General features: G+C 49.0%; 2 protein-coding genes across 2 annotated transcripts in view; both read left to right on the top strand.

Moving 5' to 3' along the window:
- Nucleotides 1-3,478, top strand: part of LOC144180197 (uncharacterized) — a 43,012-nt gene extending 39,534 nt beyond the window's left edge. The window contains exon 5 of the mRNA XM_077708582.1: nucleotides 3,389-3,478. Within this exon, the coding sequence (XP_077564708.1) occupies nucleotides 3,389-3,478 (90 nt within the window). The remainder of the gene's footprint in view (nucleotides 1-3,388) is intronic.
- A 6,324-nt stretch (nucleotides 3,479-9,802) lies between these two features.
- The window catches only part of LOC144179627 (uncharacterized), a 48,819-nt gene continuing 44,258 nt past the window's right edge, over nucleotides 9,803-14,363 (top strand). The window contains exon 1 of the mRNA XM_077708049.1: nucleotides 9,803-9,907. Coding sequence (XP_077564175.1) covers nucleotides 9,834-9,907 — 74 coding nt within the window. The 5' untranslated portion in view covers nucleotides 9,803-9,833. The remainder of the gene's footprint in view (nucleotides 9,908-14,363) is intronic.

Raw genomic sequence — 14,363 nt, 5'->3', positions numbered from 1 at the left:
GAGAAGACTTGTCTTATGCCTTGCTTCTTACAAGGGCTCGGCCGACCTCATTGGAGTCAGCGGCCTACCTTTCTTTTCGGACAAGGGCCTGTTGATCTCCAGCAATAGATCTGTGCAGCGCCGCCTACCCCTGCACAACGTTTCGTACTTTTAGTAAATGTGTGCTCTGTACCCCTGGCTTCGTAGTGATGTTCGAGAACTTTGACATGTTGGGTGAGTGTAGCTCACCTTGGACAAATTCTACATTTTGTCTCGTGTACGCTTGGATACCTCTATTGATACAGTACTGAGTTTGGAAAGGGATTGGTCTCCTGTAGTCTCAGTGCGGCAGCCCGTTTTCTATCTAAGGACTCGTGGGGGCCGGAATATGACAGTCTGCCCGCTTCATAGTGGCTGAGAATGGCATACTGGGGGAACGGCCTGCCTTTCTGCATATGTCGCATACTTTTTTAGTAACATTTTTTTCAAGACGAAATACGTAGAGTCTACAATAACCAAGGTTACAATTTCTATTAAAAAGAGAACGTGCGTCGAATACGCTCACATCTTTCTTTGCTATATCTGTTATCATTATTTGCATCCATTAAAAACGCGAAGTTGTCCGCTCTAGACGTCCTGAAAAACTGAATTTATACGAGGCATCACCCCTCCTTGCATTCGAAGTAATGACACGGTTGGATATGTTAAAATTTCGAAATAGGAAGGGGTATGTAAAGCGACTGTTGAATCTCGGGTATGAACCAGTCATTACCATTGTCATCATGAAAGCACGCTTGTCAGTAAAGGAATCATCCCCGCTAAGGGCAGCCATGGCCCAGGTCTCGATTGTGTCGTTCTTCCACTAACATTTTCTGGTGCCGTTAAGCCTGGGAGGATTATCGCACGCGACGAAGGAGACCACCAGCGTCCCCTCCGGCTTGAGGTTCGCAGAACCCCGCTTGTTTGATCGCTTCCGCTGATTAGCCCCGCCCTCAGCCGGAGGTCGGCATGGCTGGCCCAGACCGTCCAGTGACGACCGACAGTAAGTGTCGAACGGATAAGCTGCGCGGGCAGGAACGCATATTTCGCGTAGTTACTGCAAGACTGCTCGAGGTAGCGAATGAGCATCTGGGAGCCCCGTCTCCATCTCTGAACGACTTGCAAGCGACCATTTACCTGCTTGAGAGAAAAGATACCACAATGTATGAGATAGACCAGAAAAGTATCGATATTTTTGACCATGAGGAAGTCGAGCGCGAATATTTCGAGGCCTTGGCGTACCGAGGAGGTATATGCCACGCCCTCAACCGGCTCCGCAATGCCTTGAAGGTCTCAAAGACTTCCGGCTTGACAGGCATCGCCTATGCCACTCCTAGCAGGCCAAATTTCCCGCGACCACTGACCATTATGTCCAACGGCGTTCGCATGGCAACCCGTACAGGCGACCCCTCTGACACCCACTTAAATACACCAACCTTGCAAGTTGTCCCATCAACTCTCCAGGTTAGCACGCTTCACGGTGCGCTGGCTGAACTGCAGAGGCTTGGGAACCATTTCCAGGTGACGTCCCATGACCACATGGTCTTGTCCGGTTTGAAGCGCCCAGAGGAGCCGACGTTTACGCCCATCACGCGAGGAAATCCTGGCGAGAACCCATTCAGCCGTTTCCCGTACAACCCGACGTCGGAAATCTCTACGTCTAACAACAGTGGGCGAACAGCCAGTCCGCAGAACTGCTCCAGGACGGCAGTGCAAAAACCGGTTCAGTCAAACGCGACGTGCGACAAGCAGAAGCTCTTTTTGTCCCTGCGAGAACAGGAGAATACGATACAGACCAATACCATGAGCATTTCGTCTACTAGCGCCCCTGAAGTGTCCGTCAAGGAACAAGCCATCGTAGCAGCCGAAGATTGACTTTTCCCAAATGACGCACATTCGAGTGTACGAAGAAACGATAAGCGCAGTGAACATGATAAAGCGCCTGTCGCCGTCAAAGAAGGTTTAGCGACAGTAACCCGAGCAGACGACAGAAAACGGGAAGTCGAAGACGTGAAAGAAAAGGTCGAACGTCAACCGTATGTGCTTGAATACATCTTTGTTCCCCACTTCATGAAGGATGAATCCTTACTGGACCTTCCTGGAAGACAGCTAGCTGTGTTCGTAGTAGTCCAAGAGGGTGCATGTAAGCGCCAATATGAGTTCTTCCGTGTTGCTGAGGGTGGAACCTCTAAATCACACTTGATGTCCCTTTCTTCTCACAGCGAGCAGCCACTGAGGCCTGGCCCGAAAGCAGCGGAGCCATAAGCGGACTTGGCTCCCATCGATAAAATGTCCTCGCCAGAATCGGCAACTGCTAAAACGCCAGAACGAGACAGGCACAAGACCGATCACAATCGACCGACCAAGTCGATGCATGACAGCTGCAGCTTCAACGAACGGTTGAAACTTTCACTGCAACAGCATCAGCACAATACCTACTTGACAGAAGGACTGGAGACGTCGCAGTGGGCTTGGAGCCCAGTTTGGATGTCGGCTGCTGCACCTTGGCGGTGTTTGGCTGTAGTGAAAGCTGCGAGACGGTGGATGCACCGGTGGAGACAAAAAAAGGAGAGCGTTCACTGGCAGCTTCACCAGGATTGTCATTATGGACCGGAAAACAAATTGTTAGGATGGTGGATTGATTGTTCGGTGCCCGTACAGCGTTTCTACTTGTGGCTGGATACGAACGTTGCGGCCGCGCGAGTGTGTTGAATCTTGGGTATGAACCAGTCATTACCATTGCCATCATGAAAGCCCCCTTGACATTAAAGGAATCATGCCCGCTAAGGGCAGCCATGGCCCAGGTCTCGATTGCGTCGTTCTTCCGCTAACATTTTCTGCTTCTTCCGATTGAGCCCGAGCGCGCGTACAAAGCCCCGCGCTTTTGTCTTCTCTTCTTCAAAGTGACCGCGCACGCGCGCTCCCCAGCGATCGAGAATCAACATCCTCCCGCGGCCGCGGTTCACTCCAAAAGGCAGAGTCGCTGAATGGCGCGTTGGATTCGCTGGCCGTTAGGTAGGAGAATCTCGTGGGAGCGCTGGACGCCATCTCTTCCCGGAAATGACTGGACCACACGGCCGATATTCCAGCTCAGTGGGGCCACGTTGTCATGGTGAACGACGACCAGGTCCCCTACGTGAAGTTTTGGCAGGAACGTTGACGTGCCTTGATGCGCTGATCGAAGCATCAGCAGATTTTCTTTCTTCCACCTGCTCCATAGTCGACGTACCGCTTCCTCTCTGTGCTTACTCTTAGCACGTCGGCGTACATCGGGTGCAGCGGACGCTGGCATGGTGCACTCTGTCTCCCGTTTGACGACTGTGTGTTCAGGGAGGAAATAAGCTGTGTCCCCGGGGACCCTGGGTTGCAGCACTCGCTCTGCATGATCTTCCTGGCAGTACTCGCCGATGGCGCCGCCGTACTCTCCCGGAAGATTCGGGTGATGTTGACAGTTTTGTAGCTGCCATCCAAGTCTTCCCTTCGCTACAACCTGGTTAGTCCTGGACGTAAGGCCTGGTGCTTCGATAATAGGCGTCAATACGTGCTGGTCGTCTTCTTTGTGCAGTCCACTCCGAAACTTGACAAACTCAGCGTCATCTTCGACTTCAGTCTTCTCAGGCGTGTCAGTTAACCCTCTAGCTTCCAACCCCAACATTTCTGAGGGATCACTCGGTACCGGTCCTGGGCAACTTTCGCCTTGTCTTTCAATGCAGGCCAAAAACAAGGCCATAGTGCTGCTGCTCCTCCCCAGGATGCAATCGGTACTTGGGTACTCTCCTTGAAGAACCCAGCCGAACACGGTATCAACGGCCTAAAGGTGCCACTGAAGCGCTCGATGCGCCCACTCACGACTTTCCAGTAATTGTTCGAACCCACTAACACGTTTATAGTCGGCGTTCGTGTGAGCCCTTCTTCGGGTTCATCAGCAACGAGTAAATTGCTGTCGCGAAGCAGATTTACGAGTTCACTTTTCAAGGGTGGATCATCTACCTTGCAGACCTCTGGCACTTCAAGAGCATCGAGGGTGACGGGACATGAATGGAAGCGGCTGCGTAAGGTGATCGCCACCTTCCAGCACTGGTGCGATCTCGGGCGATGCGAGCTTCCAAATGTAAACAATGCCAAGCCTTCCATTTCAGAACCAGGTAGGGCCAGCTGACGACATAGATCACTGCGCACGAAAGTTCGTTGGCTCCCAGTGTCGAGGAGTAGCCGGACCAACACAGGCTGACTGCATTCTCCGTATGCCCCCACTGTGGCAGTTTGGAGCAGCACCGACGAGGAGCAAATGCTCCTGGCAGGAGCGGTTGTCACGTTACGATCTCGTTCTGCAAGTTGTTCACGATCAGCGTCTCTGTCACAGCGAGAAGCAGTCTGGCGGGTGGTCCACAATCGCTCCCACAGGTCGCAAAGGATGGTTACGTGCCGTCTCGAACAAGTCTCACACTTGAGTTTCGAGCTAGTATGGCAGTTGCTCGCCACGTGCCCTTGCCTCCCGCATCTAAAACAGCAGCGGTTTCTTGAAAGGCGCCGTCACTTTTTCGCCACTGTTAAGACAGCCCGGCAGTCCCTTGCCTTGTGGCTCTGACTACGGCACAGGTAGCACGTCAGTTTTCCTCCCGGCGAAAAACTCGTTGAACCCGATGCAGAGCCTGCAGACAAGCCCAATGCGGACGTCAAGTGAAGAGAGGAGGTTCTCGGCTGCTGTAGGATTGAAAACATCTTCGAGTCAGAGTTCGATCAAAAAGCTCTACTTTCATCCCTGCTCTCCACTTGAACCTTCGAGAACGCCACCATGGCCTTGACTTGTTCTTCTCGAGACATTGGCTCTACCTTGTCGTTGGCGCTCTCCTTCATGCGCTGACGGTAGAGAATTGCAAGGTCTTCAGGTAACAAGCGCATGAGGACGCGGTTCAGGATCACCGCGTACTCGGAAGCTGGAACGCCAAGGCTCTCGAGACAGCCAGTCCTGAATTGTACCTGCTCGTACAGGTCTCGGAGACGTGCCACTTCCGTTAACGATTCAATCGGTGCGATGGCGAGCAGGCTGTCTACGTGGTCGTCCACGAGAAGTTCTGTTCGTCCAAACCGGTCAGTGTGGATCTTCACAGCCTGACGAAAATTGGCGTCCTTAGGCGAATCCATTCAACGGCGCGTTTAGCGTCTCCGGTAAGGTAAGACCTTAAATACTTGAATTTCTCAATGTCGGGTAGGTCGGGGTGGTCATGAACGGTCGCTTCAAAATGGTCCCAAAAGCCCTGCCATTCGCGTTGCTCGCCAGAAAAGTGGGGGACTTGCAGCGTCGGCAAACAAACCCGCGATGTCAATGGACGAGAGCCGACGTGCGACGCCGGGTTCGGATCGGCTGCTAGGCGAACGCCTTCGAGAACCATGCTGTGTGCTTAACCGGGTTGTGGTTCCCCTGCAGTTCCTCCACCGGAAGCTCTCGTGGGCGCCCGCAGCTCATTCAAGGCCGAGCGCAGCCGACTAATCGCACTAGATATGTTTTCTTAACATTCTATCACGTCGGGAATATGCTGGTCGAACTCATCGCCTTCGAGTGCTTCCCCGATCTTGTCATCCAGTTCTTTCAGGGAACGTTCTTTACTTGCCAGCTGTTCTACGGCTTCTTGCAGGTCATGCGGGGACGGCGATGGGCTTTCGTAGAGTTCGGTGGCTGCCTTGAGCAGCCTCGGGACGGCTCCACGGAGAGCGCCTCGCTGACGGCGGAGCTTGTCCATCGGTCAGGACACGATGCCGGTCTTCTCCCGGGTTTCACGGCACCAGAAATATTAACTCGAGAAGACCCGACGCCGCGCTACCGTTCGGGACCCATTCCACTTTTATTTCTTCTTCTGATTGAGCACGAGCGCGCGTTCAAAGCCCCGCGCTTCTTTCTTCTTTTTCCAAGTGACCACGCACTCGCACTCCCCAGCGATCGAGAATCAACATTGACATTTACTTCTTGGTGTTTTGCTTATTTCACGCCTGAAGGTAACAAAAGATAGCCTAATTTTTTTTGTGGCGGAACACGACACGGAATAATTTAAATTTAAAACCACGAGATGGGCGCATGAAAACACATGTCTCAAATAAACAGGGCACGTTTGATTCCACGAAGCTACTTCTATGTTATAAGGCGCACCGTATATTGAAGGCGAGCAAAGCAATTTCGACCACGAGGGGATCTTTACATGTGTCGAAATCTCTACGGATGAATGTTTTCGTTTTTAATTTGCATCAGAAAAACGGCAGCCTGGTGCGATGATCGAATGCGCATTCTTGTGGTCAGCAGCAAACGGCTTAAACTCCGAGAAGCGTTTGAGGATCACTCTTCTCAAGTATTTTCACTCTCCAGATTGGCAGCCTTTTTAAAGAAAGATATGAAGTGCAACATGTATGCACATTATACTGCGGCATCTGCTCTCCTGCCCGATTGTCATTAGACAGTCGCAGAGCCAGTGTTTCATATCACCTGTAGGCAGTTGAGTGGAAGGTTACGTCTTCTCAGCCCTGTGCTATGCCCGCGCTACCAGTAGTAGGATACCTTGCAACATTGGGCGCACACCTTTTCTCATGTTGTGACAATGAAGAGAGCGTTGACAGGGCTGTGACTGATCTGAAGGGGAAAGTGCTTTGAGATGCCTCGAAGTTGATGGTGGGTGAATGACAAAAGCCCCGAATGGCGTTAACCCCGCATTACCAACTGCCAATTGTCGAACTGTTTCGTCGTTACACGGTAACCGTTATTTATTTTTTTTTAATTCAGTTCCTGCTCGGATTCAGGCTGCTGAAAAATGAACGGTTCAGGTTTCAGGTTCCGTTGCGGCAAAATACGGGTTCGGTTCCGGTGTTCGGTTCAGTTCAGTTCCGATTCCACAGCTTGATATATGTTTAGCTTGAGTATATAGTCGGACAACGGAAATCACGATAAGCATCACCATAACCATACCGTATCCTCAAAGGGATTTTTTTCATCATAGTAAGATTTACATCGCATTACTGCCGTATAAGCTTACATTACATTCCTTATATACTTTCACGGCAACTGGTTTGAAAGTTAGAAACGTGTTGTCGAAACATTTTTCTCGCTTTCCCACCGTTTGCGTGAATCTATATCAGGATTGCAATATAATTTTATCTAACTTAAATGTGACGTAAACCTTAGTTTGATGAGAGTCAGTCCTTTGTCGAAGGCACGTTTGTGGATTGGTAGTTCACCAGCGCTTGATGGTTCTGTATGTGTCATGGTATTTATCAAGGACCTTCGGCGAGAAGCCTTCCGTAGGACGTGGCAGTTTGCGCCAGACCAATGCTCTCGGTGTGCAGGTCTGAGTGGCGATAATAACCCAATGATGCTTCGGATGTTGCTGGTTCAAAGACGTGCACGAACGGGCAAGTTGACAACACTCTTCGACCAGTTTTGCTATTTCGGCGACCGGCGCACGCTCGGATGAATCTAGACAGCAGGGCGAAATAGTATCGAGAGTTCATGATGGCTTGCGTCTATACAGTAAAATAGTTGACGCAGCTTGCACTAGTAGAGCAAACCAGCAGAAACAGAGGAGCTGAAGGCAGATCTATCTTGTTCCCGTTTTCTTAAATTTTGGTAGGATTTGATATGCTTTAGTAAGCTTGATCAGTTGTAGCATAACTCTTGCTACGCTAGGCTAAGTTTTGAGGGGTTGGGACAAGTTTATCCCTGTTTTACAAGGCCGTTCTTTCGGGTCACCGACACTGACAGCGGATCCCAGGAGTAGAGAAGCTACGTCGATTCCCAGCTACACTGTTTTTCCAGCCTCGCACGACTACCGCGAGCTGCGACATTTTTTGCACTTGAGTAGCCAATTAAAGTGTATACCTAATTTAAAATAGTTTAGTACGAGGTTCGCCTAAGCACATGCTTTTTGTGCTCGCACTTAAGCGGGTGTGAAAGCCGGCTTCAATGCTATAATACGATACACGCGATGGTGCAACATTTACAGGCCGTACAGGTTTTTAAACGCCACCAGACAAATCTCAAGCTTTAACATCTCTTGTGTTAAAAGGGGAAAATCTATTCGTCGTCTGCGTGGAAGTGTTGTAGGCGTATGTGACACACGAACGTACCTCGTCCCAGTCAAAGTATCCCGACACTACGTTGATCGAAAGGTCAGGTACGTGAATAGGAGGACGGGGTAGGTCAGTGACCGAGGCGACTTTCTTGGAGTGGGGCTTCGATGACTTCTAATAAAAATACGCCATCTCGATCACTCAGCAGCTCTAGAGGAGCACTGTGGCGAAATATAAAGCGACGAACACTAAAAAATGTGACGTGCCGTAGAAGCCGGTAAGACGGCGATTGCTGGGTAGCGCGTGGTGTGGTCTATAGCCACAATATCCCAACGGCTGCCAGCAGCTGTGGAAGGCAGGGGACCGTAGAGGTCAATTCCGACGGGATCAAATAGTTTCGATGGGTGAGTCAGGGGTTGAGGAGGACTGCATGCGCCAGAAGGGACGGATTTACGTCGTTGACACTTGATAGTTGACAAAGCGGAACCGATCCAGCAGAGCGAGGAATCGCTATCATTGGTATGGTGTACATGGCAAAATCAATGAAAGCGCCAATATCCCGTGGAGACGTATGCGGATCCGGAGAGGTAGGACTCCGTCAGGCTACGGAAACCTGGGACAAGTTGCCGTGCACGTCTGTGGTGAGATGCCGCCCGAGGATTTCGAAGCAGACCAGGACATCACCCTTCAATAGAGCGGACGGCTCAAAGGACACTTTAGTGACCCCAATGGCGCTCGTAGCAACATGGACTGTTAAGAGGGCGAAAAGCAGCCACAGGTGGTACCGGCGAATAAATAAGGGCGACAGTGTAAGTACAATTGGTGCTTCGGTAACGGAAGTGCATCAGAGCGCTACTATATAGGGTCGCGGAGCCCGAAACATGTCCGTGTGGTAAGCTACGGCGAGCTTTGCAACGCCAACTTACTGGACGTCGCAACAAGGCGCGTCACAAAGAACATAGAATTCAACTTTGCGATTGCGCAGTCGATAAAAGAGTGACGAGATAAAAAGTTCCAACCTAAAATAACACCACCGTCGTAAAACGTTTACCTTCTGAATGCGGTTTTACGTTGGTATGTTGTCTTGCTCTGGTAAGTTATTAGCTTTGAGTAATCGTACTGAATGCACAGCAGTTAATCGACCATATTTAGGGGAAACCCGCAAGGTGGAGTAAGTTTCTGCGCGGCAAAATCATAAACCCACTTTAAAGCAGCCTATTGGTTCAATGGAAAGCTGTACAGCTTTCTCAAAAAGGAAGGAAGCACGATAAATTCACTGGTGTAAATGACGTCTCGTATTGTTACACGAGCCGTGCAGGCAGCCGATGGTTGACCAGTTGTATATTCCCTGTGAATAGCGAAATTTGTGGCAGCGCCGTCAGAACTTTCTGAAATGATCGGCAGATCTCGGCATTTGTGACGGAAATGGCAGCGCCAGTGTCGACTAACGCATGTATAGGTATACCTTCAGCAGACAAAAAGATGATATTACCTTGCCTTCGACATTTCGAAAGTAGCGCAGTTCTTTCCTGTGGAATGGCGGCGCCTACTTCCCCCTCTTCGAAGTTTTTGAGAAAGCTTTACAGGTGTCCTTTTTAGCCGTAAGGCTGCTTGGATGTGCATCTGTAATTTTCCTACGCTGTATGCACAGTTGTGTATATAATGTTGTACAATTGCAAAACGTTCATTCATAACCTGCAAATTCATTTTTCTCCATCTCTTTTCAGGCATTAAAAACTTCATTCAGGGGGCGTAAAAAAAATATGACGTTTCTCGGCACTCGCATTCGCACAAAAGCGGACATCCCAGCTTTCCTCGAGAGCCTACCCACCGTAGCGTACGTATCCTCTGGCATCACTTCCTCCTTCCTGTTGTCTCCACGACAGACCAAGTCACTGGTACTTGCCATAAGAAACTTCGCTTTGTTGTTTTAGCTGGAGCTTGCAGCTTGTGTAGGTTGACGATCTAAATCCGACCTCTCATCAAAGACTAAACAATTTTCTGCCGGCTATTATCATTCCGACAAAAGCAACGAGTAGTAGTTACGCCTGAAGCCTTACTTAAAGCTAGTGGGTATTAAACCAGTTCACCGTCAGTTTGAGTAGATATACCATAGAAGACAGAGATGTACGCGCATCTGCATGTTCACAAATCAAGTAATGTTTGCAGCATTGAAACAATTTGGACGGCGATATCGCTAACCTATCAGAGAAGCACGTTTTATAGAAAAGCCTTTTCCATTGAGCACTCGAGGTATGCCGATAATATTTCCCCGAAATCCTACGACTTTGTGACGTCCTAAACTCAAAGGCCGCCTTACATACTGGTGTAGTGAAGTCAACAATGTTGTTGAGATGTTACATACCGACATTTACGCCCTAACTACATACGGGCGTTGAAAACAGGCCTAGTTAGCGTGCTACCTTTACATTCCCTTTGCTGATTTCTAATAGGTTAGAACACATGCGGGTAAATTGCAACCATTGTGGCATGTTTAGTGCAAGTGCACGAGTACAAATGTTTTGTCTTTGTGTTAAAGCGTTCGTACAGATTATGCGATATTGACAGTTAAGGTGTGTGGAATAATTTGTTTATTTTAAGGGATCCCTTTCTGGTTACACAACTTTCCCATCGGGATTTGGCAGAGCTCGATGCTAGAGCGCACTCACCAAATTATATGGTTGCCTGTGCAATAGTTTTAGTATAAAATGCAACAGCAAATTATGTTCAGCTTAAACTAGTTGGGTTCTATGCAAACGCTATGGATGACAAATTCATGTCACCCCGAAAGGTTTGTTTGAGTTTTTTTTTTTGGCGACCTATGGTCAAGGAGTTTAAAATGTGGCAAATTTGCCCTGCGAAGCATTTTTCTGTTTGTTCCAGTGGAACGCGCTAGACCACCTTGCAGTCCACGTTGCGGTAGAGGGCAGTAAAGGGTTAACAAAGAGTAACGCCAGTCGCCGTTTAACTTGGAAGGAACCCTTTGCATATGAAATGGGGGTTCTTCTCAACGAATGTAGATTTTCGAAAGTCAACTCTAATGCTGGAATTGAAGTCCGCATGAATGAAGAATTGTATTACACAGCGAAGGATCTGGAAAGGCGTCAAAAATCAGTTCTCATAGGTTGCTTCCTTGTCCTCGTTATTAAAGTTGATGCTTCTCGAGATCCGAATAGTGCCACACACACCCTGGCGTTTGTCTATAGCATTTGGGGCCCCAGCACTGTTTTCGAGGCACTTTAGGGTTACTGTGGTGAGCTTGCCCTGCCCCGGCGCCGATTTGGGACTGGATGACGGAAGACGTGGCCGGCCAGCCAATTACTTGCTTAGAAATGCCATGTTTTTGCATCAAAGTGTGAATATTTTTAATATTTGGGGGGGTGATCCCTCACCCATTAGGCATTCGCTAGGGAAAATCTCCGAACCATTTAGCTTGCGAAGAGCTTTGCACTGCCGCCTGAGAAGGTGGGGATGCCCAAATAAGGTACAGCAATTTCAGTGTCTTGTTGCTGCCACGGTAGGTACACCTGAGTAAGAAGGAACGCATGCGGTTCGTCCACTTTCAGATCAGTTAGGGGTATAGGCAGGGTTGCATACAGTCTGTTGGCAAAGAAGCCTTCTTTTCTGGAAATGGTTTTTTGTGAAACAACGAAAACAGGGTGTGAGGCTGTGGCTGACCGGTTTTAACTGAGGATTCCATCTTGACTACGTTTTTATTTTTTTTTTCGATGTGGTTTAGTTCGGCTCGGTGGGCGAGATTGCGGGTGGCGGTGTCGAGAAACAAGCACAAATCTCAGTTGGCACCTACGGGCAGCGTTATTGGCCGTGTCGCAGCCACGCGCACCACCATGCCTTCAGAAAGAGTTCCCCTACTATGCAGAAGATATTTGTGGCGGTGGAGTTAGGCGTGAAAGTCCTATTCAGTTCCACGTACTGATGCGAAAATTCCTCGTCTAGGTCTTTGATAATAGCTATAATAGCTGTGTGCTTTGAAGAGCACCCGGAATTCCAAAGTTCTAGTTCGTCCGAGAGGTACTAGTGTTCGAAGTGTTGCGAGAACGAAAATTGGTAAATCTCACGGGAAGTCTCAAATCCAAATGTCAGATCGCAAGTGATGCGTGAAGTCGTCCGAAGATGACGGATGCACGTACTCGGGCTAGGGCATCTACCAATCTGGGGGGGGAGTAGGAGCAAGTTATATGATGGTGCAATTTGTTAACAGGGCATGGACTTCGCAATTTTCAGGTGGAACATTTGATCACGATTGCTCGAATCGCTACTGTCGGCGATAGCAATTTCGGGTTTTGGGGGGTTATTGCACCTGTAATGGAGTTAAGGGGCGCTCTAAGTTGACGACCTCAGCCTGGATTTCAGCCTACACAAATTATTCACAGCCATATTCAGTAGCCAGGGGTGGTATATAAGTTTTTGTTGCAAATATTTCCCGAGATGGTCGGTGGGGTAATGTCCTCAGAGAGTTGGTTTAGTGTAGAAGTTGCCTTTATCATAGTTTCGACCTGAGAAGTTAAGTGAAAATAAATATATTTAATTGTAGAAATCTCGTGTTGGGGGAGTTACATTCACCGTATAATATAGCGAGACTGCGAACGCAAGTTTGTCAATCGGGGTTTTCACGCGGACTATAAGCACTTCTTCGTTCGAACTACTGGGTGCACTCCGTCGGTGCTACACCAAGGCACGAGATGTCTGTACCAGTACTGCTGCCGGACGAGGATACTTGGACAGAGGCTTTTTATTTATTTGTTTTGATTTGTTTTCATACCTCAAGGGCCTTCAAGGAGGAGGCACTATATGAGGGGTACTACAAGTAGCAGACTAGGACAAAAAAAGGTAGGGGTTGGGGGTGTTCCAGCTACATAACTATAAACAGGACCGATGCAACAATAACCCAGTAAAAACGCACAAGAAACCGCAATACATGGCAAAACATGCTACATACTTGCGATGTAATCAATGTTTAGACTGCTAGATTAAACGCGTTTCACAGTAGTGCAATGCTTCAAACATACATACAAATCAGATGCAAACAACGGCAAAAAGCTACGTAGTTATAAATTCCACAGAACGAGAAAGAAAACAAAATAACGTGAGTATGCAACACTCAAGTACTCCGTCTGCACTGAGAACACTGAAGACAAGGGGAACGGGAACTATAAAAGAGAAACCGAAAAGACGAGAAAGCAAAAATGAACAAAAAAAACAAAAACAAAGAGAAAAGAGAAAACGCCATTTAATTATACAATTTACGAACAAATATACAATATTACAATTATACGAACAAAAAATACGGCGAATGTGTTTGTGTGTACGCGAGGATATGAAACTTCATGTTAGTTTTTTGGTTCGACCTGATGCACGCGATTTTGGAGTGACGTATGAGTTGGGTAATTGTCACTCGTCTCACGCGGTAGAGAAAAGAGGCTCGGGTTGAGGCATTCGATACCCGCACAATATATTTACAGAAAAACACCCCAAACAAACGGGATTATAGAATATGAACAAGCATTCCACCCAACAAAAATCTGGTCAAAAAGTCACCATAACACAGTCACTGTCCATGCGATTCAGACAAATCCTACCGCCGGTACCACGATGAACCCGGTGCGATGCTGATGACGTGGCCCAGTGGGTCGGCTGGCGTACGCGGTAATGCACGTAGCAGCACGTCGCGATGGCACGTGGTGGTTGCCAGTAGTGTCGATGCCCGTGGTGTGCTGCCGCGGGTTCCTTGAGGCGCACGCCTCAGGAGGAGGCCAGCAGTGTGAAGCTGCTGGTAATAGGTGGTTCCGAGCTGAAGACTGCCAAACGGTCCGATGCCGCCGGTGCGTTGTGGGGCATGGCCCGACGGGTCACCGGCGGTGCGAAGCCGCGGTCAGCAGGAGGCCAGCAGAGCGAAGCCACTGGTAATAGGTGGTTCCGAGCTGCCCGCCGCCAAACGGTGCGATGCCGTTGGTACGTTGTGGGGCACGGCCGGAACTTGCCACCGTTCCTCCCAAGACCTCGTTCCACCCTGTCTACTCCAACTTCTTCATCCTTCTCTTGAGCTCGCATCGTACCGTGTGAGGCTCTCATTTGTTGGTTCAGCTAACCTCCTCCTCCTCTTCCATCACCGTGTGTATCCTCTTCATTGGGCCCTGAAAAATCCTTCTCGTCATCCCGTAAACTCATTCTTCTTTTTCTCCGTCTTTTCTTTCATCATTTTCTTCACGGGCCAATCAGTGTTCGGGTAAGGGCTCCTCTTCCTTGAGTCACTGTGCCCCATACCTTACCAC

This window comes from Haemaphysalis longicornis, unplaced genomic scaffold (assembly GCF_048455015.1).
Source record: "Haemaphysalis longicornis isolate Haplotype H1 unplaced genomic scaffold, Haemaphysalis longicornis Haplotype H1 scaffold_4, whole genome shotgun sequence".
Classification (NCBI taxonomy): domain Eukaryota; kingdom Metazoa; phylum Arthropoda; class Arachnida; order Ixodida; family Ixodidae; genus Haemaphysalis; species Haemaphysalis longicornis.
Note: the sequence above shows the minus strand (reverse complement) of the source record. Positions and strands in the feature narration are given on the sequence as shown.